Source organism: Podarcis erhardii (genome assembly GCF_964252035.2).
Source record: "Podarcis erhardii genome assembly, chromosome: 2".
NCBI lineage: Eukaryota > Metazoa > Chordata > Lepidosauria > Squamata > Lacertidae > Podarcis > Podarcis erhardii.
This window is the reverse complement of record NC_138498.1, coordinates 45,050,122-45,073,974: the sequence shown is the minus strand read 5'-3', so window position 1 is coordinate 45,073,974 and position 23,853 is coordinate 45,050,122. Positions and strand designations below refer to the sequence as shown.

Below are 23,853 nucleotides of genomic sequence, written 5' to 3'. Positions count from 1 at the left end.
CCTAGTCATGTGTCCCTTCCTCGGGAACAACAACCACAGTAAGTAGCAGAGTGTGGGGGAGGGAGCTTCTTTCTCTCTTCCTTGTCAGCTTGTGTCACTGGAATTGTTATCTGCTGCCTCCCTCCTCTGCCAGCATTGCAAAAACAAGAAATTGTGCTGTCGCCACCACGGCTATTCGACTAGGAAGAGGATTCCAAGCTATGGTCAGTGGGTCTTGCTCTCCTTATTTTCCCTTATACTCACTAGGCTTTGTTACTAGCCGTGCGCGCACACGCTACTGAGAGGTTATGTGGCGCTCTTTTTGCACGCATCACAGTTTACTAAGTCACCTTCACGCACACGTATCAGAGGCTTTCACTTTAAAAGCAAATCTTTTACTCATTCGTGACAGAGGCCAGTTCGCATTTTTACCAGATCAACCCGATCACTATGGTGACTGAGCAAGGATTCTCTCTTGGATCCCCGTCGGTTTTCTCTCCAGGGCTTCCTTCGCTCCACAGGCTCCTCCTTCTATTTAGGTCACCCCAGCCTCTCTGCTTACCGCTTCCTTGCATGTATTATTGGACCATGACGACAGGGGCGGAGCCGAGGCTGCGTTTACCAGCGTTGTAAAATATGCTTACGCTCGTAGCAGGACCGCTTCCTGTGTCCATAAATGGGCAACCAGACGAGAGACTCCATTGAGTTTCCGGGAGCCTGTCCAAAGAAGGGCTCTGCGCTTGCCCCTCCCCCTTCTGTTTACACACTGCCGCGACGTGATGTAACACGGCACTCTAGATCCACAAGTTGCACACAAGCCACTAAAGCCTGCCTTAGCAATGTCACCTAAAGGCACAGACTCCCTCATTAGAAACAAATACTGCTTGTATTAAAAACAAATATTGCCTGGATACGTTTTCTTTTTCGCACATAACACGGCCGTAGGTCTGTAAATACTTATCACTGAACTCCCGCGTGATCTAAATGTATTACCTTCTTCTCATAAACTCAACATGCCGTCCGTCCATGCACAACCATCTTTGCTGGGTCGCATGCAACCCGTTTGCACGTGCTCTGCGTTGTTCCCTCCACAGCCTCGCCGCATTGTCTTCACGCGCGCACAGCTCCCATCCCCAAGCATATATTCCAAGCCTCCGCATTGATCTGTACACGATCCACTATGGCTAAGGGTCCTACACACACACATACATACTTACTTGGGAGTAAATTCCACTGAACTCAGCGGGACTTGCTTCTGAGTAGACATCGGTATATGTCAATCAAGAGGCAAGTTCCGATGAATGCAGCGGAATTTACTTATTAGTAAAATACGCGTCAGATCGGGCCCCGCATCCTAGAGAAGTCAGCAATGACTATCTTTAGCTGGTCTCGTATTACAAGCTGGCACGTTTTCCCTTACTCTTGCATCACGCCCGAGTCTCCGCAGGCGACCTTTCTTCCCCGCGGACTCTCTTTTCCTGCCTGATGCCTGGCCATGCGTTGGTCACGCAAACTATCACACCGAAATAAATTGCAGAGAGTAATGCGGGAAGTACAAAGGAGCGCACTCCATTGTGCCTTGAATCGAAGTACTGTTCCTGGTCCCTTAAACAACCGCCACCAACATGAATTTAAATCTCCACTTCACCCACAGGCAAGCACTGAAAACACACACACACACACACACACACCACCCCCCCCCCCAAGCAGGGACCTGCAGACCGCTCTGTAAGCCTCTTTGCAGGCGCCCTTAACAGTGGGAATGAGTGGCTAGAGTGTAACCGATAAGGAGCTGCGGTTTGGAACCCACGCCCAGGGAGCGGAGCCCAAGATCTCAAACGCTCAGTTTGCAGGCGGAAAATGAATGAATCAGGAAGCCGGGCGGGGTGCGGCCTGCGCTATTTTAGGGCCGCGTTTCTTAGTAAGAGTGACGCATTTTCCAGCTCCAGGAAGCTGAGGGTGGAGGAAAAGAAAGAAAGGAGGCCAAGAAAGAAACGCGAGGCTGCTAGAAGCTCCAGGGGAGATTCCTGATTGCTCTCGCCAAGCGCTCTCCTCCCTTCCCCCGACTCCTCCCCAGGAAAGTCCGGCTCCACTTTCGCAGGGGAAGGGGTGCGGGGGAGAGCGCGAGCGAGCGCCGGGTTGGGCTGAGTTGAGAGAGGGCGGCCTGCTATTATTAGGAAAGAGGCGCCCGTAGTAAACGTGGCTGCTAAGCGGCTTCAGCTCAGGAAAGGAGGGAGGGAGGGACGGACAGGCTGGGACGCTGCGCTCATCGACTTATATGGTTTGGCCCCCATACGCTGCTCTCCGGCCGGCTGGGCTTTTCCTGAAGGCATCTCGACCGGTCAGCAATGTCTCTGGAGGACCCGTTCTTCGTGGTGAAAGGGTGAGTGGCAGCCACTCCCACGGCCGCCGCAAACTCCGTCTTTCCTCGCCCCTGGTGGGGATAGGCGCCGCAGCAAGGCAGCCTGGCCCCGCGTGGGTCTGCGAGCGTGGGAAGCGTCGGGTAACGCGGGGATGTGGAGGCGGGGCGGGGGCGAGAAGCTAGAGAACTCTGATTAGAAACCCGCCTCAGCTAAGGAACTTCGTCGAAACTCCGTTTATTAGCCGGTCCTAATAAAGGCACTGCCCTACTTCTTCTTCATCATCATCATTATTATTATTATTATTATTTTCCACCCTAATGGATCAAACTCTCACGAAAGCCGCCACAGGGTCACAGCAAAGCGGATTCATTTCAGCCTCGAAATTGGGACTCTATTTAGGGTTCTTGCTACAACACAGTTCATAAATTTTATGGACCGCTCATATTTGGGGAACTGTGGACATTACTAAAAAATTATTGCGCACAAATTTTCCACGATGGCAGAATCGTGTGTCTGAACGAGCTACAGCCCCCAAAGTAAGTCTCTGTGACAAGTAATCAGTTTCTGTAGCTAAGTATACTTACACACACACACGACTAAAAAAGGAAGTTACTTTGTAGAAATAGGGGGTTTTTTGTAAAGTATTTTGCTTGACACTTGCACTTCGAAAGAATTGCTGAGTAGGATAACAAGGGGTTATAATAACAACAACTGGGAATTAGTGATGTTTTCCAGCTTCATATTTCGTAATTAACAGACTATTCCCCCAAACCCTTGAATATACTTGGTTGCAATTTGCCCCTCGATCTCCTTCCTCATTTTGTCCTACTGATCTGGTGAATGGTGGGACTCTATATAATTTGCCAGCTAGAAGGAATCCTGTTGAGTTTTGGCAGCTGGATCTCATAGATGGGAACAAGGAGATCTAGAGTTCTGTGCTTTGCTCTCTCTTTAAATCTACTGTTATTCATTTCACCACACTTATCCTCTGTGAACATCCCATTTTATAGCAGACATGGGAAACCTATGCTGCCCCCCTGGGCAGATGTTGTTAGACTCCAGCTCCCATCAGCCTCAGTCGGCATGGCCAATGCCCAGGGATGCTGGGAGCTGTAGTCCAGCTGTAGTCAGGAGGGCCACACCTCTGCTTTATAATTGCAGTAGTTTTAACAGTGCCTTATCTCATTCACTGCCACAGTAGCCTTTCCAGTACAGTGGTACCTCGGGTTAAGTACTTAATTCGTTCCGGAGGTCTGTTCTTAACCTGAAACTGTTCTTAACCTGAAGCACCACTTTAGCTAATGGGGCCACCTGCTGCTGCCGCGCCGGAGCACGATTTCTGTTCTCATCCTGAAGCAAAGTTCTTAACCTGAAGTACTGTTTCTGGGTTAGTGGAGTCTGTAACCTGAAGCGTATGTAACCCGAGGTACCACTATACTGTACAGAATTAGAAGGAATGGAACAGAAGTGGCTGGAAGAGATGGCAAGTTGTAGGCTACCTACAAGTTTGCATCTTTCAGACACCACTATTTGTTTCTGTCGTTTAATTTAAAATAAATAAATAAATAATGCAATACTGGGTAAAATCCATTAGCACCAACTTCTGGAATAATTCAGACACCTAGCAACAGAACCACTGGAATGTGGTACCCCCAGTTTGGAGGTTGATTGTACTGAAGCTGCTGAGAGGTCTAGGACAGGCATATAGGCAAACGGCCCTCCAGATGTTTTTGGGACTACAACTCCCATCATCCCTAGCTAACAGGCCAGTGGTCAGGGATGATGGGAATTGTAGTCCCAAAACATCTGGAGGGCCGAGTTTGCCTATGCCTGGTCTAGGACAACTCATAGCATCATGCTCCCCAGGGCTATCTTTTGGCAAAGAACATTTGTTAGGGGGACCAAAACTGTTTCAGTGCCAAATTAAGGCATGAAGCCAGACTGGAATGTGTCAAGATGATCAGTGCCATCCAAATTTCCCTGGAGTTGACAGACCCTCCCCCTCTCAAGCAGCCTGCCCCCAAATGGAAGTGCCCATGGGGTGCTCAAAGCATGGTTCCATAAGTACTCCTCTGTATGAAGTATCCAACAATGAGATACTCACCCACTTACTTCTTAGTCTCCACATCAAAGGAGCTGACTTCAAGGTTTTAGGTTTATGTATATTTATTTGAGATGACCCGTTAGGTATCCTAGTGCAATTGTCAGACTGTTTCCTGGAGTGCATGAGATGCCACTTGAGTTAATGAAGGTATCTTGTTTCTCATTAGATCCAACTTTCCCTGACCCAGTGCTCTCCAGGTATTGGTGGGACTGCAGCTCTGATAAGCCCCTGCCAGCAAAGACAATAGTTATGAATGATGGGAGTTGTAATCCATCATCATCCGGAGGGCACTAGGTTGGGGAAGGCTGGACTGGAGGGATCACCAAAATGCATTTACCTGCTGAATGTGTGCAATATTCACATATATTTGTGCTAGGCTGTTGTGATCTAAAACAGGGCTGTAGCCTTGTTAGACTCAGGCTCCCATCATTTCTTACCATTGGCCAGGCTGACTGGGACTGGAGGGAGTTGGGAGCCCAGACCAGGAACATCCCGTTAGCCAGAGGTTTGCTAAAGTAAAGGTAAAGGGACCCCTGACCATTAGGTCCAGTTGTGACCGACTCTGGGGTTGCGGCGCTCATCTCGCTTTATTGGCCGAGGGAGCCGGTGTACAGCTTCGGGGTCATGTGGCCAGCATGACTAAGCTGCTTCTGGCGAACCAGAGCAGTGCACGGAAACGCCGTTTACCTTCCCGCCGGAAGGTATCTACTTGCACTTTGATGTGCTTTTGAACTGCTAGGTTGGCAGGAGCAGGGACCGAGCAATGGGAGCTCACCCCGTCGCAGGGATTCGAACTGCCGACCTTCTGATCGGCAAGTCCTAGGCTCTGTGGTTTAACCCACAGCGCCACCCACACAGAGGTTTGCTACTACTGGACTAAAAGAATGAAGAACCACCAATTTTTTGTAAAACCTTTCTGCCTAGTCCCCAGGAGGCAATTCTTATCTGCCACCAGTGGTCCAGTGCACAGCTTTTTACAAGCCCAATTTCCTCCAGGGTAACTCATCTCTAGACACATGGAGGCTGGAGTACCATGTGGTTCACCGGACAGCTATTCATACAGATTTTCACCTTCCAAACAGTCCTCTGAAGTGAACTGGTTTTTTTAATGCAACAATACCTCTCTCAGTGTAGAGATGCAGCTGCTTCGAGGGAGGAAACTTTGCCTTATGGGAGGCTCTCTGTCAGGTGGAACAGAGCTGCACAGCTTGCGGTTTGCCCACTTGAATGGACCCAATTGATGATATATGGGAACCCACCAGGGGTTTGGCAAACCTCTTACGCTTGTCACCTGCCTGCAGCTGCAGAAACAGAGCTGTCGCTACGCAAGGCCGGTGGGTGTTGTGTTCAGTCTGGTGGTCTCACGGCTTTGGCAGGAGAAATAGTCCCCTGTCCTGGCTCGCCCACCTCATCCCTGCCACTCTCTTGTATTTCTGTTCTGTAGGGAAGTTCAGAAAGCTGTAAATGCAGCACGTGGGCTCTATCAGCGCTGGTGTCAGCTGCTGCAGGAGACGCAGGTCATCAGCAAAGAGGAATTTGACTGGACTACTAATGAACTACGCAACAGCCTACGCAGCATCGACTGGGACCTGGAGGACCTGGAGGAAACCATATATATCCTTTTGAAGCTGGGGCTGGAACAGCGTCTTTGGGGGGGGGTTGCCTCTCCAGGGAATTATGCTGCATCATTTTGTAAACGCAGTGTCTGCTGCTGGGTTGGTAGCAGCAGGCAATAGCAGCCCCCCACCCCCATCCTGCTCTTTGCAGGGATATTTGCAAGAACTGGAAGGGGAGTAAGCCCTTATTCAGTTACAATAGAGAAGGCATTCTCAGCAGTAATTCCCCAATTTTATGGCATGCCCTAGCTGTAGAGGTTTATCTGGGGCCTATGTTGCCTTTTTGGCGCATGTCACCCAGAAAATTGTGACATACAGACGAAGAGAACTAGAGGGCCATATTTGGCCTCTGGACCAAAGGTCTCCCCCCCCCCCCGGTTTTAATGTTCTTTTCTCTTCTCTATCTGCTTATTATTTTATATTTTCCTATAAAGTGTAGTAGCGCACTGCCCTGAAATGAAAAATCGGATGTAGGGTGCCATATAAATTCTTTCTTAAATAAAAGGAATTAATAAATAGGTAGCTTTCTGCTACAGACAGAGAGCATCTGGTAGGTTAAATGCAGCATTGGCCCACATGATATTTGTAACCAGGTAGCTTTGTCTGCTTTCTAACTCGGTGACTCAAACTTAACTCACGAACACGCATTGTGGAGTCAAACCCGCGCAAGTTCAAAATTGAGCCCTCTGAGGTTGCCACCCGGCACACTTTTGTCACAGAGATGCGGGAATCAGTCAGGGTGAGTCGAATGTATGCCTTGTCACTCCTGCAGCATTTTGTCCTGTGCAGCATAAAACACTTATTGTATGGAACAGGAATAGTTCTGTTGCAGGGTTAGGGAGTCTGTGGCTCTCTGTGTTATTGGACTCCCAACAACCCTCACCAGTAAGGTCAGTGGTCAGGGATGATGGCAATTGTGGTCTAATAACATCTAGAGGGACACAGCTTCTCCATCTCTGTGCTATGGTAAGTGAAATGTTGAGTGATGATTTGGAAGTGTTAACAAAAGTGTGTGGCTGGGGTGCTTTATTCTGAGAGAGAGAGAGAGAGAGAGAGAGAGAGAGAGAGGGTTTTTTAAAATTATTATTAAAAAAAGGAAGGATCTAATTCCATACTCTAATCACTATACCACACTTGTAGCTGAAGCTGGGACAGTACTGCATTTTATATCCAATATTTTGACGCATTGGTGATCTACAAGGATGTCAACTCATGTAATCTTATTTATTTCCATATCCCTTAGACCCTATGAATTATCCATTTCCCTTGGATCCTATGACTTAGGATGGGTTACAAGACAAGACTGTGTGCCTCTGCAAAAACCCACCCTTATTGTTGTTATTATTAGTGTACTCCTAAAGGCCATGGTCTCATCTGATTATATTCTCTTACTGCTTCCTTTTCTTGACTAAAGGAAATGCGAGATCACATATCCAGTCCGGCAGCACAGGCCTTTGCGGAGAGGAAAAACAGAGAGGTAAGCACATTTTCCCACCCTCGCCACACCTCAGTGTTTTGCTGGAAATTTATTCCCTGGGAGGGAAAGAATTATAATTGGCAATGGCTATGGTAGCTCTTTATCCCCGGTAGCATTCCCCATCCTGGTACCTCCAGAGTCTCCCACTCACTAAGTGGGCAGGGGTTGGTGGGAATTGTAGTCCAGAACATATGAAGGGCACCAGGTTGGAGAAGGCTGGTCTAGAGCTTCTTTGCCACAAAGGAAGTGGAGCTGGTCATCTAACCAAGGGTAAGGTCAGCTTTCTTCTGCAAGGCACAAATTGCTTGGATGAATGGTCTCTCTCTCTCTTTTTAAAGTGAAACATCCTTTGTCTCACTGTCAGTATCCTTGGGGTGTGGATTATAGTCCAGAGCTCTTATGAAATGCACGATCACCCTTGTTGATTCCCCCTTAAAGGAGTAGAACCACCTGAGAGCAGCATCCATAATATTGCTTCTGATCTCAACACCACATCTTTTAAGAGCCATTTAATTCTGGAATGCCGTGAAAAAGGTTCCTGATCTCCTTACCAGAAAAAGGCTCTTCCTAGGCCCTGAGTTCCACTTAACCCTCAGATTCTTCTACCCAGCTCACCCTTGCTTGCTTGCTTCCTTCCTTGTCTGGTGTCAGCTCTCCTGGGAGCCCCAAGAATCCTGGGCTTGCTCAGATAGTGACCCCCTTTTCCTCCCTCTGCAGTTGCTGGTGGGGAGCAGGGAACACTATGGGATGCTGGATGCAGAGGAACTGTCAACAGCTAATTCACATACTTTGGAAGAGCAGCAGTTGCATCAGAAGGTAAGGGCAGTGACAGTGAGCCACCCCAGTCCATCATTTTCACTGACATCCCTTCCTACAGAGACCTAACTGTGTCCTCTAGCTTGATACCTGCACTGAGAGAAATCTTGGGCTCTAGTGCAAAAGATGTTCACAGCATCTGTATACTCCCTGTTCCCTGTACCTCTCTCCTCTCCCCCAGCTGTGGGTTCAGTCACGTACAAGAGTGAAGAACCTGTGGTCCTCTGAATGTTGGACTTCAACTCCCGTCATCCTGGACAGCATAGTCAGCAGTCAGGGGCGATGGGCACTGCAGTTTAACAACGTCTGGAGGCCACAGGGTCCCCATACCTGGAATTGCTTTCTTCTTTCTTCCCTGTCAGACTACAGGTGACAGATATCCTTGAGTGGAGGTGAGGATAAATGCTTCCTGCCTCCCTTTCTTACAGTGAGTATGGTTTCAAACCCAAGCAGGAGGCAAGGCCCTCTGTTTCTCAGCAGGAGAATGGGATAGTAATGGGTTACTCAAAAGGTTATTGTTAAGACAGTCAAGATAAGGAAACACATTATCCAGTCTTTGGGATGACTTACGGTAGGCTAGAAATCAAATTGTTCCATGTTTATTCAGAACCAAAGCAAACCTCTTTTCCCACTCTGGTCTCCTCCCAAATGGCCATTTCAATATATTCACAGGGACTGGCAGTGCCAGATTAAACCCTGTGGAGGCCCCCTATGCAAATTATCTCCTAATACATTTTTGTAATTTTCTTTCAAGATAGAATCAATATTATTTTGATCCATTGTCTTGGGGCCCCTAAAAGACATGGGGCCCTTAGGGCCTACTCTGCCTATTTGGTAATCTGGCACTGGGGGCTGGCCAGGCTCTGAGGAGTGACCGGAAGCGGTGGTGGGGCCAGAGGCTGATCTTGGGGAAGTGGGTAGTGGTTTATGTGGTTGTGGGCCTTCTGCGAGGCAGGAGCCTGAGCTGGAGGATGGGGAGGGGTCTGAGCAGTCAAAGACAGTGGAAGGACAGGATGAGCCAGAAACTGAGGGAGAGACAGTGCTTGAAGGGAAGAGGCCAGCAGAATCCCCTCCGCACCTTTCCCCACTGTCCCCCAGGACTAGGAGGAGCTTGAAGAGGCAGGCACAGTGACAACTTCAGTGTAGGACAAGTCACAGGCTGCTTGTGCCCACACCATCAGATGAAGGTACTTAAGTTTGGGGTCTAGGCCTGGCCATCTGTCCAACAGTCCAACTTGGAGTGCAAGCCTGAGGAGAGACACCAGCTACCTAGCCACCAGAAGTGTGTGTGTGTGCATGTTCAGTGCGCCTCAAGATTGCTGTTGAAATGAGTTTTGGTCCCATTTGCCTAAATGCACACAAAAAGATGGACATTTATGGGTCATATGTGGGGCGTCAGAAGTGACAGTATGGCTGCCTAACTCCCAGAGTTGCTGCTCCAGCTTGGTCCTCATTTCCCTTCACCTTGAAGGCCAGCGTCCAGTTGAGGCTGAGACTTCTTTGTACAACATATTGTTGTATCGTGGGCAGGAACCCTCTTAGTTTCTCTTTGCTTTGAGTTCTAACAGACTCCCCCGCTGATGTCTTGCATTCTCGCTTTCTCCTTGACAGCTGATCATTGAGGAGCAGGATGAGCAGCTGGAGCTCGTCTCTGGCAGCATCCGAGTGTTGAAGCACATGTCAAGTCGGGTCGGAGAAGAGCTGGATGAGCAGACTGTGTGAGTGCAGGTAGTGTGGGGTGTGCGTGTGTGCTGATGTATTGCAACACTCCCATCTTGCTCTTTAGACAAACCTTGCAAGCAGCAAAGGGGACGGCCCATTAGCAGGTTGGGCCTGGATAAAATGGCAGCAGACTGGTCCCAAGGCCGCTGCTAGATCAGAAAAGAGGATCCAGAACCTTTGTCTATCTAGAACTGTGGTGGCCACTCATTTCTAACAGATTCAGGAAGGACTCGAGTTTTAGAGACATGAGCACAGGATGCTCCTGTACCTGTGTGAGCCCCCGATAGGGGCAAAGAGTGCTTTACCCTCTCCCTCCCGCCCTTCTTCAGCAGGAACGGATTTCTTTGCCAGAGGGGCTCCCCTCCCATTGCTGTGCACTTCCACTGCCCAACCCCATTTTCTGGGTGAGCATCACGAGGAGAGCACATGGCCAGAACCTCTGTTGCTATTCACTCTGCCAGGAAGCAAGACCCTTTTCCTTGCATCTTGGCTTGGCAGAGGGGGGCACCCTTGTGTTGGTTGTTGGGATCAGGGATTATGCTTGGAACAGATTGGACCTCTGGCTCCCAGTTGTGTATCCCATTACTAGAAAATGCTGGTGTAGCTCGAATGAGTAGATTCTGAACTCTCTTGGCAGGGAAGATACCCCTAAAAGAAAACTGCTTGCAACCTGCTGGCATACCTGGCTGACATCCCCATGCTTTTTGTGGGGTGGAGGCAAGACTCAGAAGCTCTTATTGGGAGAGGGTTTCCCTGTGGGCAGTTGCCACTCGTGTTGACGATGTCTTTGCTGGTCTTTCAGGATGCTGGAAGACTTTGCCCACGAGATGGACAGCACTCACAGCCGCATGGATGGCGTGCTCAAAAAAATGGCCAGAGTCTCCCATATGGCAAGCGGTAAGAAACAGCTCTCTGTTCCAGAACTACTTTGGTACAAGGGAGATTTTACTCTTCCGCACCCCGATAACCTAATTCCCCAGACTTCTTGTAATTGCTTTCTTTTGCCCATCAGTTTTGCTCAGGGTTTTGCATCAAGTAACTGAAGGTGTTGGTTTAGGAATCTGGATGCTTGCCTTCTCCCATAAAAGAATAGCAAATGTTATTATTTTAGTGATGGGGAATGTTTCTCATCCTGAGGGCTGCCTTCCTTTGTGGATAATCTGCTTGGAGCCACAGTGGGGTAGCCAGGAAGCAGCACCACAGCAGATTCTTACCTTTTGTACAGTAGACTAATTCCAGCTTTGCAAATGTCAGATAATTTTATACATACTCACCATCCAGGCAGGCGAGAAGCAGTAGAGTCCAGGAACATATTCAGTCAGCCAAGACAGGACTAGTGAGGGGTGTGGCCTGGTAAAAGTCCCAGTGGCCAGGTAGAGAGGCCTTAGCTTCCTCACCCCTGCCTTCATCACCATAAACATCACCACAGGCGAAGGCAATCTGGCTTCCACAAAAGTATTCTGTGTTTCACAACTGGGAATTTCTGCCCCTTTTCGCCTGCCTCTTGCCAAAACTTCCAGCACACCCCCTGCCTCTTTCCTCTACAGCCAGATTGACCCATTCGCTTGCTGGTGAGTGGTGGTGCAGGTGGAACAATTGAGCTTAGTATTTAATTTGGAGGCAGTTTTTGCTGCCTTCTTCTCTTAATCAAAGGAGCATTTGGCATCACTGCTGAGACTCAGCAAGGCAGATTCATCACAGGAGATCTGGAGTACGTGCATATGTGTGAAATAGAATGGCAATTAAAAGAATGATGTAATGGTATAAAAACCTGAACATTCTGGTTGGGCCAGTGTTGCATCTCCATTTCTACTGCTGGCTCTCAGCACAAGTCCCTAGAGTAACAGATGCAAAAGCAGGTTAAAACCATTTTTTTCCTGGCAGGAGTGCCACTACAGTGTCATTTAGTGCTCTTGTTTCTGGCTTACAAAGAGCAGGCAGTTGCACACAGGAATGCAGCTTCCCGAGTCAAATCCTTTGTCTACCTAGCTTGGTATTGTGAATGCCAACTAGCATGATCTCTCCAGACACTCCCAGCCTTACCTGGAGAGGCTGGGGACTGAGCCAGAGATCTTCTGCATGCAAATCTCTTAAGTTGCAGCCCTTCCTCCATGGGTGAGGCAGGCAGGAATTCAAGCTCCACTGTATGGCATAAACAGGCCTGCAGTGTCTCTCCATCCTGCCCCACCTCTTGACCAAGAGTGCTACAGACGTTAGCTACCTGTGTCCAGTGCTGGAAATTCCCATTGTTCTAGGCGCATTTTGTGCTAGCAGTTTCTGAGCTCTGGGCACAGTACTGTGTCTAAGATTTCAGATTAAAATGGCAGTGTGGAAAGGAGGACCCTTTTCTGCCTCCCCACTTCCAGCTACTCTCTGAAGACTGGAGAAGAGACCCTCTCAATAAGATTAGGGGGGTGGGCAGGGGAAAGACTAGACCCTGTGAAAAATGAACATAATATTTTAGCTGCAGTTCATTCCTTTTAAGCTTTGTATTCTTATTATTTAAAAAGTGTTCCTAGACATTCGCGTCTGCACACACACAGATACTGGAAATCGTGTCTGCTCATGTCAAATGCTGAAAATAGCTTCTGCGCAGGTGTGCTTTTTGGCATCTGGGCATGCGCAAAGCGATTTCAGGCACCACGAACATGCGCAGATGTGATTTCTGGTGTTGCGCTGCACCAGTCCGGCTCACACACGATCTCCTTGGGGGTGGTCCCGCCCATGGCCAGTAAACCTTGCTGACCCCTGGGTTAATGATTAATCCAACAAAATAGATTTGGTCTCCACACTATGGTGTTTTAATCTGGGAACAGACCACCCAACATCATTTCCTCGAATGTTCACTTGAGCTCTTTCTACTTGTGGTCTTCCAAGGATGATTCTTGCATCTGTATCCATCATGCTTGGAGTGCAGGCCAGTGGGATGGGGCACATGGTTCAGAGGGTTAGAATATGGTTCAAATTGCGGCATCTTACGTGCTTTAAATTAATTCTTTTTAAGGCAGGGCTGGAGAACCCATAGCTTTCCAGATGTTCTTGTACTACGGCTCCTATGATCCCTGACTATTGGCTATGCTATCTGGAGCTGATGGAAGCCAGAGTCCAACAAGATGTGGAGGGCCACAGGTTCCTCATCCCTTTCTTAAAGGATCCCTTCTAACTGTTTTTGCTTATTTGCAATGTCAGACCCCTCACTGTGGTGGAAGGGCTGGTGGGTTCTTAACAGGATTGGTCTTCTTGCATTTAACACCATTTCCCCCTGTATTTTCTCTTCTCCCACTCCATCAGAACGGCGTCAGTGGTGCATCATCGGCCTGTTGCTCGTTGTCATGGTGGTAGTGCTGGTTCTTATCTTTGCTCTGTGATCAAACGGCAGAATGGACATGGGGGAAGGGTGGCATGGAACCAATCCCATACCTGTCGAGTGGAACACTGGGGCCTTGTATCCTGTGCGGGATTGGTGCGAAGCTTTCTCCAAAGGTGAAAAGGAAGCAAGTCCATTTAATCAGGTGGAATGATGGATTTCCAAATGGGCTGCTCTCCCTTGCAGTCAGACTTTGCTCCTAATTGTTTAAGGCTGCAGATTTGTGAAAAAGGAGGACTGGGTTCTGGAGGTTAGGAAATTTGTGCCATCTCCCTCTTTTGTGTGCGCCAAGGTGAAATTATAGACAGACAGATGTGCCTGTTAAATGTGGAAGCCATATTGCATATGCGGTTTGTTACCCATTTTGCAAGTAGATGCAGTAGCGTCAGTTTCCTTTCCCCCACTGAGTAGCCTTTTCCTCTCATCTCCAGCAGCCAAAGAGGAAGAACACGGTCCCAGCTGACTATTCTAGCTGCCATTATAGGTTCTTATTCTTCATGCCACCTCTGAACAGGCGCAAGATTGCTGCACATTTAATGTGCCTGCTGAAGAAGCACAATTGACTAAGCCATCGGTTGTGTTTTACCTCAGCCAGTAGCAGATGGATACTGTGAATAGACGGGGTAGGACAAAGGCCTCGCTTCCTTTTTAAAGGGCAAAATTGCTCAGAGTTGAGAACAGGCCAAAGCCATCTCACTGCATTAAGTGCCAAGAACGGGATTTTGCTTCGTGGAACTGGCAACATCACCCCAAACCTCCCTCTCTTACCGTGAGGCCAGCCGTCCAACAGAAACAGGGAGCAAAATGTCAGAATCTCATCACCCAAATCCCTCAGGCCTCAGTGCTGTGCTTCAGGTTGCAAGTGGTGCCAATACTTCTGGGGCGCTGCCAAGCACTTCAAGAAAACTGGTTTCCAGACACCCAGTCAGCTCAATCCCTTTCAGTTATATGGTAAACAAACCTTCTCCCCTTAGGTCTAAATCCCTGCCAAGGACACACTGTCTATGCTGATATAAAGAGGCTACTTTCAGCCAAGCCCCAGTGACTCAGTAGCCTGATGTGGAGGATAACAGTCCTTTCTATGAGGCAGCCCTGCTGTCACATGCACTCAGAAGCCATTCTGTTTCTATTGTGAAGTATTATTTTAAAAAAGGTACCAGAACAAGCTTTTTAGTTCTTCCAAGAAAAATAAAAGTTTTTATACTTCTATTTAATGCAAACTTTGGTTCTGGAATGTTGCTGTGGGAAGGGAGTGGTGATATTTACATACCCCAAAATGTGAAAACGAGAGCAGCAATGGCCATCCCGATGTCAGATTGTTACTGTCATCCCTGACTGCTGGACACTGAAGACCAACAAAATATGAAGCAACAGAAATTCCCCACCTCTGAACTAGAAGAGAACCCTACTTTGATCTAACTAGTCTAGAATTCTGTCTTCAACTGTGGCCGGCCAGCCACAGAAGTTATTTGAAGCTAGGGATCTAATGGACTTTGAACGCACTCTCAGTCACTCTTATTGAATTGTGGGGGCATTATTTAAGATGATTCTTAACTGATTGCCTAAAGCTCAAGGCTGTGATCACATTGTATTCTGAGCAACCGAGTAATTTCTCGCTTGTCTCTACCATTTGCAGCAGTACAAACCTTGTATCATGTCCTCCCTCCCCGAGTGTCTTGCTGTGCAGTTTGCAGGCTAATCTGATGTAGTTCAATCTGTGTTCAGTGGGGCTTAGTCCCAGGGAACTGTGCACAGCAATTTAATTGGCGCCACTCATTTCAGTAGAGTAATAGAAATTCAACATGTTCTACTAAACTCAAGAAAAGGTAAATATGCTAATCAAATGATGCCTGATTTTGCAAACGTTTATGCTGTGGCTTAAGGAATGCTTTGTCTAGTCCAGGGGTGGGGAACCGGTGGCCCTCCCAATGTTGCCAGAGTACAACTCTCATTAGCCTTCACCATTGGCCATGCTGATAAGGGCTGGCAGGAGTTGAATGAACAACATATGGAGGGCAACCAGTTGCCCATCTGTACTCTAGTATAGGGGAGTTGAAGAGCAAGATATGAAATTTAATGAAACACACAAACATGAATCTCAGTTGTATTTGTTTTGTACAATGGGGTTGCTTAATTTGGAAATAGAAGTTACTTAGCCCGGTGGATCCACAGAATTGCTCCAAAGCTTAGATACCTACCTTAAGCAAATCCGGTCTGTTTTTAATTTCAGCAAGGCTGCTCCATGATAAACTCCCCAGGGAATAATCAAGCTTACAAATGAAATGGTCAGGCACGCAACTGTTACAAACTTTTTTTTTATTAACATTTCTGAATTCCTTTTTTTATTTTTAATCTTTACAGTAGTTAATGTGCAATTTCTTGATACTCTCGGGTCACAGGGATGAGGGAGTCACAAAATTTTTCTTGGCACTTATAACACAGAACAAATACTGGCATTATCCAGGGGCAAAGAGGTGGGCTTTAAGGTGAAAAGCAGGGGGTGCTGAGGGAGCTGGGATGGGGCGGGCGGGGGAAAGGGGGAGGATGCTTTTGTTATTTCATTTTAAAGGATCTGTTTTCCTCTCTGAGAGGGTTTTGCAAGGGGCAAGGGAGGGAGAGGGGCTGATATTGGAGTAGCTGCTTGCATCAACCCAAAGCGCCTGGAAGGGGGAAGAGAGAAAAGTCCATGCTGCATCTGCACAGAGGTTACATAATCAGGCTTTGTTAGTGCTTTTCAGTGTACATTTTTTTGTCCTTTTTTAAAAAATTGTTTGCTCTAGTTTAGAAAAAAAAAGAAGAACCCAACAAAAGCAAAAAATAAAAGATGGACCAAAAAGTGGATACAACAAAAGACAGAAGAAGGCCTCATTCCCTTCGCCCCGTTGTGGGATTATTCCCATTTCCAACAGAAAGCCTGACCCAAGATACAAATAGACCATGGGGGGCAGGGAGAATTATTCAGCTGGCTAGAAGGAACCTCAGAGAAAGATTATAACATTTTGAGTCCAAGTGATCCTCAGAGATCCTCTAATATAGGTAATTCTTAAGTTTCCTCTGCTGCAGGACATTTATGCTGGATCTCCCCATTCTGTTACATCTCCAGATAATATCCATGAGATTAGACAGTGCCGTTTCAATTGCCTCAGAGTGGGTCTCCCCAGGATGCTACATACACAGAATTCCAAAAAGCACAGCCCCAATAGGTCATCACATATGTCCAGACATTCCTCTTCCAGTGTCCCTTTGTTTTTGAAATTTAGATCTGGCAGTCCTACCAACACAGCTCACAACACAGAGAAACAGGATAGGATTCTTCAAATGTTATTTCAAGGTTAGTAGCTACTTTGGGCCAAGTCTCCTAAAGATGCCAAGCCTCCTGGTGAGAAAATGTACAACTCTTATTTTTTTGGTCTAGGGGATGCCCTAAGCCAATCACACCTGATTTTTTAAAAAACAACAACCCTTTTGCACGCAGACAAATGCTGCAAGAGGTTATTCTGTTCCATGCTCCAGTGTAAATAAAATTGCTCACCTAAGTTCAGCCAAATGAGATTCAGGATGAAGGTAAAAAAAGGTAAAGGACCCCTGAACGGTTAAGTCCAGTCAAAGGTGACTATGGGGTGTGGTGCTCATCTCACTTTTCAGGCCAAGGGAGCTGATGTTTGTCCAGACAGCTTTCCAGGTCATGTGGCCAGCATGACTAAACCACTTCTTGCACAAAGGAACACTGACGGATACCAGAGAGCACGGAAACACTGTTCACCTTCCCGCCCCAGCGGTACCTATTTATCTACTTGCACTGGTGTGCTTTCGAACTGCTAGGTTGGCAGAAGCTGGGACAGAGCAACGGGAGCTCACCCCATCACATAGATCTGAACCGCCGATCAGCAAGCCCGAGAGGCTCGGTGGTCAAATACAGAGTCAGACCATTAGTCCATCAAGCTAAATTTTGTCTGTGCTGTCATCCCCAGCCCTACCTGAAAATGCCAAAGATTGAACTTGCATGCAAATCACTTGTTCTACTTCTGACCTATGACTCTTCCCCCAAGCGTCCTTGTAATTTCCATGCACACTTCGGTCCATATCTAAACGGCTTTATGTTAGGAAGAAGGATCAAGAAGGTACTCAGATCAGTTACATAATAACTTATTGGTTTGATTGAACACTTACTTTCTACAGATGTTTCCAAACTCCAATAGTAGGTTAAAAAGTGTTATTTCCAAAGCTCTGGAATCAAACCTCGTGGCTGATATACAAAAGGTAAAACTCAAACTTTGCTGACTGACCGCTTGCATTTGCAACACAGGTTGATATAAAATGACCACCACCTGCATCTGTCTTGCAAAAAAAGCATGAGAGAGGGGAAGGAATTTAGGCAGAATAAAAGAGCTGTAGAAATGAGCAAGAATGTGAAGTTTCTTTGTCTGTCCCATCTCAGTTTGATTGCAATGCCATTTGGTTAGTTGCAGCAAGACATGGTAATCATTTCAATATAATGGATGCAAAACTGGGAATAGCATCGGGATAAGGAAAAAGCAAATATAGTCGTACCTTGGATCTCGAATGCCACACGAATTGAATGTTTTGGCTCCCAAACGCCACAAACCCAGAAGTGAGTGTTTGCAACCGGTTTGCAAACAATCTTTGGAAGCCAAACATCCTACGGGGCTTCCGATTGGCTGCAGGAAGCTCCTGCAGCCAATCAGAAGCCACACCTTGGTTGTCGAACGGTTTTTGAAAGTCGAACAGACTTCTGGAACGGATTCAGTTCAACAACCAAGGTACGACTGTATGAAAAGTTAGAAAAGCTAATGGAAAGCAGTCAAAGCAAGCAAACAAGCTTTTATTCTCATGATGCAGCAGCAAAGCATGTCTTCCACTCTATATACATGCAGCAGGCGATGGTATGTTCAGTCTTGGCTTAGGTTTGGCCTTATCATACACATGGTAAAGAAAGTGCATTTGGCCTAGGCATAAATGTCAGTTTTAGCTGTGTACCCTAAAATGTAAGCCATGAAATGCATTCCAGCTAGAAGGTTAAAAAAACAATTTTTGGTGAGTTACTAGTCTGGGAGGCGGCATTAACAAGAAGCATAATTTATGATTGACCAGTCATTCCAGAGATGAGAGTTTGAAACAACATTTTATGTTGATTCAAACAATGGCTTGTTCTTTAACAGGGTTCAAAGTGAGATTTGGGGGCTTGTCCTGTTTTGATATGATCTAGTTTCTACCACCCACCCAGAAGTTTTTTTCTTCTTTTGATGGGGGGGGGGGAATCAAGCTTAATTTACTGGATCAGGTAAGGATGTAGCCCACCACAGTGTTTTTTTAAAGAGTGCTTCTTCCAATGATGGTCTTACGTGAAGGTCGTGGAGAAAAGGGGGCACACAAGGACTAGTACGTGAAGAGGAACATATGAAAGCATTCTAGCCTCTTCCACCACATTTACTTAGAATTTCAGAGTCATTTCCAAACCAAATATAAGCCACCCAACCTTCACTTCTCCAACTTGATTCTCTAGAGAGAGAGTGAGTTCCGTTACAAATTCCAGTTCTGCCATCACTGGGAGAGAGGAGAGGGAAATCTATCTGAACGTGTACAATTTAGAACTTAATAGTCAAATGGGAGAGGTTTGGTGGGGTGGGGGAGAAAGTAAGAGTACACATGCACATCAGTCAGCCAGTGTAATGATGTGTGTATATATTATATATATGAGTAACAGAGTCAATGACCAGGCATTTGGAGGAGAGGGACTTGGGCCATATGCAACTGGAGTTGAGTGCAACTGGTAACTTCATAACCCCATAACAAATGGTGGCGTCATATGCATTAAATTATTTACCCAGCCATTCAGCAACACTTAGATGAACATGCAGGTATGCATCCAGGGGCAATGTATATGTATAGTTGCTTACACATGTGGTTTTTTTTTCTGGATTAGGTTGACAGATGCCTTGCAACCAAGCTGATGTCTTATTTTGTTCCATGTTCATATTCAGCATGACTTAGAACAAGGCCAATCCTCAAGGGACATCTCATTAAATTTCCCTTCTAGAACTATCTGAGAAATCAGATTAAGAAAATTAGAATGAGATTGCCACTTTGTTGTAGTGAATATCTATGTTTTTAAATGTTACTTTTCTATCACTTCAACTTCTTCAGGGAAAAATACAAGGGTAAAATGAGTGAGCTTAAGTACGTACATGACCATATAATGCAATAGAAAAATAGGGCATGCTGGGTGATAAAATAACCCTTTCCTGTTTAAAAGGAGCTAGTGGGGAAGGAGAAGAAATGGCCTGAAAGAAAGCGAGAACTTAGTGTTATGTCAGAATTGTGTCAATGCCAACATTTATGCTTTCAGATCTTGGCAAAATGTGATCCATTCCTCCAAGTGTAGTGCAAATGCTGACACAGTCACCAGCTAGCGTATGGCTGCATCGCTAAATAAACCCAGTTTATCATGGGTTTCCACCAACAGAGGCACTGGAATGGCAATTCTGGGAAAGATTGAAAAAGAATATTCTCAGCAAATTCATAAAAATACAATTCCCATGATTTCCCTGGAGAAGTCATGTCATTTAAAGCAGTTTAAACCTGACTTAGGTTTGAAATGTAGATCTGCCTACGGTAAGTTTAGATTATTGCCAGCCCTTTTTATTTTAAAACAAACAAACAAACAAACAACCATTTCACAGCGGGTAAAATACAACTGTGCTGGGCCAACATGGAGCCAATGGGGAATGCTACGCATCCAGCTTCCTGGACTTGAGCTCAGTCTCCTGCCGCCAAAGGCAAAATGAGTGCTCATTTAAACAGTACTTCCTTTTAACATATTCACGTGTCTGTCTTTGTCTCCCTCCAGTGGAAGGAAAGGAAAATGTCCTGCTTTTAGTATCAAATAACTCATTAAAGAAACAACAGCTAAGACTGCCAACTGTGCAGACAAAAGAAAGCCAAAAATATGCCCTGAAGTAGAAGCCAAGTCCTTTATACGATGAAGCAACGTTGTAGGACATGCAAAATGGACGCATGCCATCTTAGTATTTCAAAAGCCACACTCTATTGTACATAACTTTTCAGTCATGCAGCTGCTTGGTGGCCATTTTGTCAAGTTACCTAAGGAGAGTTCTGACTAAGATATCGAGACCCAAAATGTATCCTTGCAGTACAACCTTGTGCATGTCTACTCAGAAGTATATCCCACTCAGTTCAACAGCACTCACTTCCCAGTTAGGTATGCTTAGTGTTGTAAATGTTCTCTCCTGGGCGCAGAAATACAAGTAAAATTAGTGAAGAAGTAAGCATAGATTTGTGCTAGTAGGTGAAGCAGCCACTACAAGGTACGTTCCTCCTGCGCCACAAAATTAAATGTACCAAGGTGTTCTCTGAGCTTGCCTATGACAAGTGAAAATATACCCCAGCCCACTTGTCAACATGGAGTCCCTGTCAATGCTTAATTAGGAGCACTCAGAGCAAAGTGCTCTCTATAGGCTAGGCTGCTTTTGAGCCCTTTTCGTAACAACAACATGTTCAATTTTTGTTACTGATCTCCACATCAGAACTGGTGGAATCTGAGTGTTGCAACTCTGGCTGTAACATATCCAGCACAGAGATGGTACTACCCACTAGAACATTTATTAAAAATTATAAGAGAGTTATTTCACAAGAGGTAACTGGGCCTGCTTAGTCTCACTTCCTCCTCACAAAGAAACAGTGGCCTGAGCCCAGGCGACCCCTGCTAGCCCTCCCTTAAGAGAAATGGGACTTTCCCCAGACCAGGCCTGCTTCAACTGACAGATGAGTCCACATGAGATAGCCAGCCCAGCTTGAAATAATAAGCCAGTTAGTCTCCAAGATGTCACAGCATTTGCCATCTTTTTGCTACTAGGGACAACTGCTGCTCTGGAGTTTATTCTCTTGGAAATTCATGGGCAGGAGTTTCCACCCTCTTTAAAAAGCTGTAATTCCTTAAAAAAAAAAAAAAAAAAAGATTGCCACCCATTGCCTCATTTCACAGTTTGATTTGCTCAAAGGAAGGCCAACCGTTTCCTGAGAGAATTGCAGGCTTTGTTTTCTAGTAAGAATAACCAGGAGAGAGATTCTTGCAATGTAATTCAAAGTCATTATCTTAGACCATACAAACAGAAATGCAGAAAGAGGGAGAGGAGCTTTGCTGCAATCAGGGTATAACCTAAATGTGCTTGCTTCCCATCTAAATGTAGTTTCCATCTCAAAATATCCCTATGAACCCGAGGATGGGAGTTCTTCATTATGCACCAGGGGTGCAAACTTGAATAAAATGGGGGGGGGCAGGTAAACTCTGCCCTGCATAATCGATGACATGACTTAGTGTACACACACTATTTGGATTACCATGCCTATCAACTTGTGGGGGGGGGGTGGCTACGTCAAATATTTTATGGGGGGAGCGAAGGGACCTTGGCCCCTAGGAGTTGGCTCCTCTGCTATGCACCAAATATGACTCGGAAGCATCACTAACGGAGCAGGGGAAGGAAAGAGGCAAAACTTCACACTGTGATTCATTACCTGGTGCTGGGAGGCGAGCTAAGGTCAAAGGCAGCCTTGCATACTGGGTAGCTTCTGGCACTTCTAGGAAAAAAGAACGTGATGCTTTCTCCCTTGGCTTTCCTCTTCCTTCAAAACCTGATTCCCAAACCTTGTGACATTTGAGCCAATTTAGCTGAAGTGGCAGAAAAGGTTGGCATTTCAATCAGCAGTGCTGCTATTTGTTCCACAGACTGGCTGAAAAGTGAATAGTTTGCACATTGCACCCCACGTTTAAACTAAACACCTCAGAGAGAACACTAGGCTTAGGAAACATTGGAGGTATCAGAGCTACATTAGACCTGCATGTATAATTTGGGCTTTTTGCGGGGGTGGGTGGGTTTGGGTGCGGGGGTGAGAACCTTCCTTGTTCCCCTTCATGACTCTGTGCCACTCAAAATATGGAAGGGCTGCACTGCCAAGCAGATTTGCCGTATACATTCTCAGTTCAGTAGGCTGGGCTGGTCAAAACATCCAAGGCAGATAATGGATGGGGAAGGTACATAAGGTCTAGAAGACAGAAAAAGTAGGGAGAGGTATGTCTGAGAGGGAGGGAGGGAGGGAAGGGAAGAAAGAGAAAGAGAGAAAAAAGAGTAAGGAAAAGGGAGTGTACTGAGAACGGCAGGGGTGGAATTGCCATGCTGTGCAAGACCTGAACATACCTAGGCAAGAGTGGAGGGAAGCCAAGATAAATAAGGATACCATGACCACAGCACTGGGGTCCAGTCCCTTCCCTGTTCTCATTTATCATGGCACTAGGATTTCCCCACTCTCTGGTATGAACCTGAGGAAAAGGCTTGACGATGATCAGTCTAAGTTAGAGAGAGCCCTGTCTTGAGAGAACCCGATCTGATGAAGAAAGAGGCAGCACTCTGGGATAAGACCTCCTTGGATCATGGCCTCCATTTGCAAATGGATTTGGTATTTTTTTAAAAAAAAATCTACTAAAATATATATCTAAGAACAATTAATAGCACAACAAGGACAGAGGGAAGGGACGGGGGAGAAAATGCCAGCCAGAACTGCCAATGCAGCAGCAAGACCTCCCCTCTGAGCTCGTACTACCTGTGGCGCCTGAGGAAGCAAGGCCCATGTTTAATAATATATATATATATATATGTATATATATATTTTTAAAGGAGAAGGCACAATGCTCTTTCTCCTCTGCCGAAACAAAAACAAAAACCAACAACGGGCGGGGGAGGGGGGGGAAGAAATGAAATAAAGGTGGAAAAACGATTCTACAAAAATCAAATTAGGAAATAAAAACCATCGACTGGGGGCGGGGGAAAGAGATGGGCATGTTTTTACTGGAGGCCCTCGGTGGAGGTGCCTGCGTCACCGTCATGGCTGCCCGTCTCAAAGCTGTGCTCCACCCCCATGATGTCTGGCTCCATCTTGCCAGTGTCATTGATGAAGGTGGTGTAAGTGTCGCCCTCGGCCATCAGTAGTTTCAGTTTGGGGATCCAGCTCTTGCGGACAACGCGCCGCGCGTTCGTGCACATATCAGCAGCAATTGCATTCATCTCGCTCTCCTTGAAGTTGGGGGCAAAGTTCTGGCAATAAACTGAGGAAGAGAAGAAGGGCGTGAGCCCGGATCAGGGTCGCTATAGCGGCAACTGGGAATCAATATCCTCACTGCTCTTTGCCTCTTGGGAACCCAAACACCAACGCCTGCCCAAGCCAGCAAAGACCCCTGAGATGCTGGTGGAAGCCTGCGATGACTCACAGCACAGTAAATCTTAAAACCACAGCCTTGAGTGAGACAAAGGACCCGCTTCCAGCTCTGTATTTGCTTCCGCTGCTGGAATCATTACGGATCTGGGTGCTCCCAATAG

The 23,853-nt window shown here is 46.6% G+C and overlaps 2 protein-coding genes across 7 annotated transcripts in view; one reads left to right on the top strand and one right to left on the bottom strand.

Moving 5' to 3' along the window:
• Positions 1–1,920: 1,920 nt before the first annotated feature.
• On the top strand, positions 1,921–22,942 carry STX10 (syntaxin 10). Its single transcript, XM_081846681.1, has 8 exons — positions 1,921–2,362; positions 5,891–6,060; positions 6,707–6,801; positions 7,477–7,539; positions 8,257–8,355; positions 9,967–10,073; positions 10,880–10,974; positions 13,369–22,942. Exons 1-8 carry the CDS (start codon positions 2,328–2,330, stop codon positions 13,443–13,445), a joined length of 741 nt encoding a protein of 246 aa, XP_081702807.1. The 5' UTR covers positions 1,921–2,327; the 3' UTR covers positions 13,446–22,942.
• NACC1 (nucleus accumbens associated 1) overlaps positions 21,432–23,853 on the bottom strand; it is a 30,264-nt gene continuing 27,842 nt past the window's right edge. For all 6 annotated transcript variants that reach the window (XM_081846377.1, XM_081846378.1, XM_081846373.1 and 3 more), the window contains exon 6: positions 21,432–23,582. In XM_081846377.1, the coding sequence (XP_081702503.1) occupies positions 23,323–23,582 (260 nt within the window). In that variant the 3' untranslated portion in view covers positions 21,432–23,322. The remainder of the gene's footprint in view (positions 23,583–23,853) is intronic.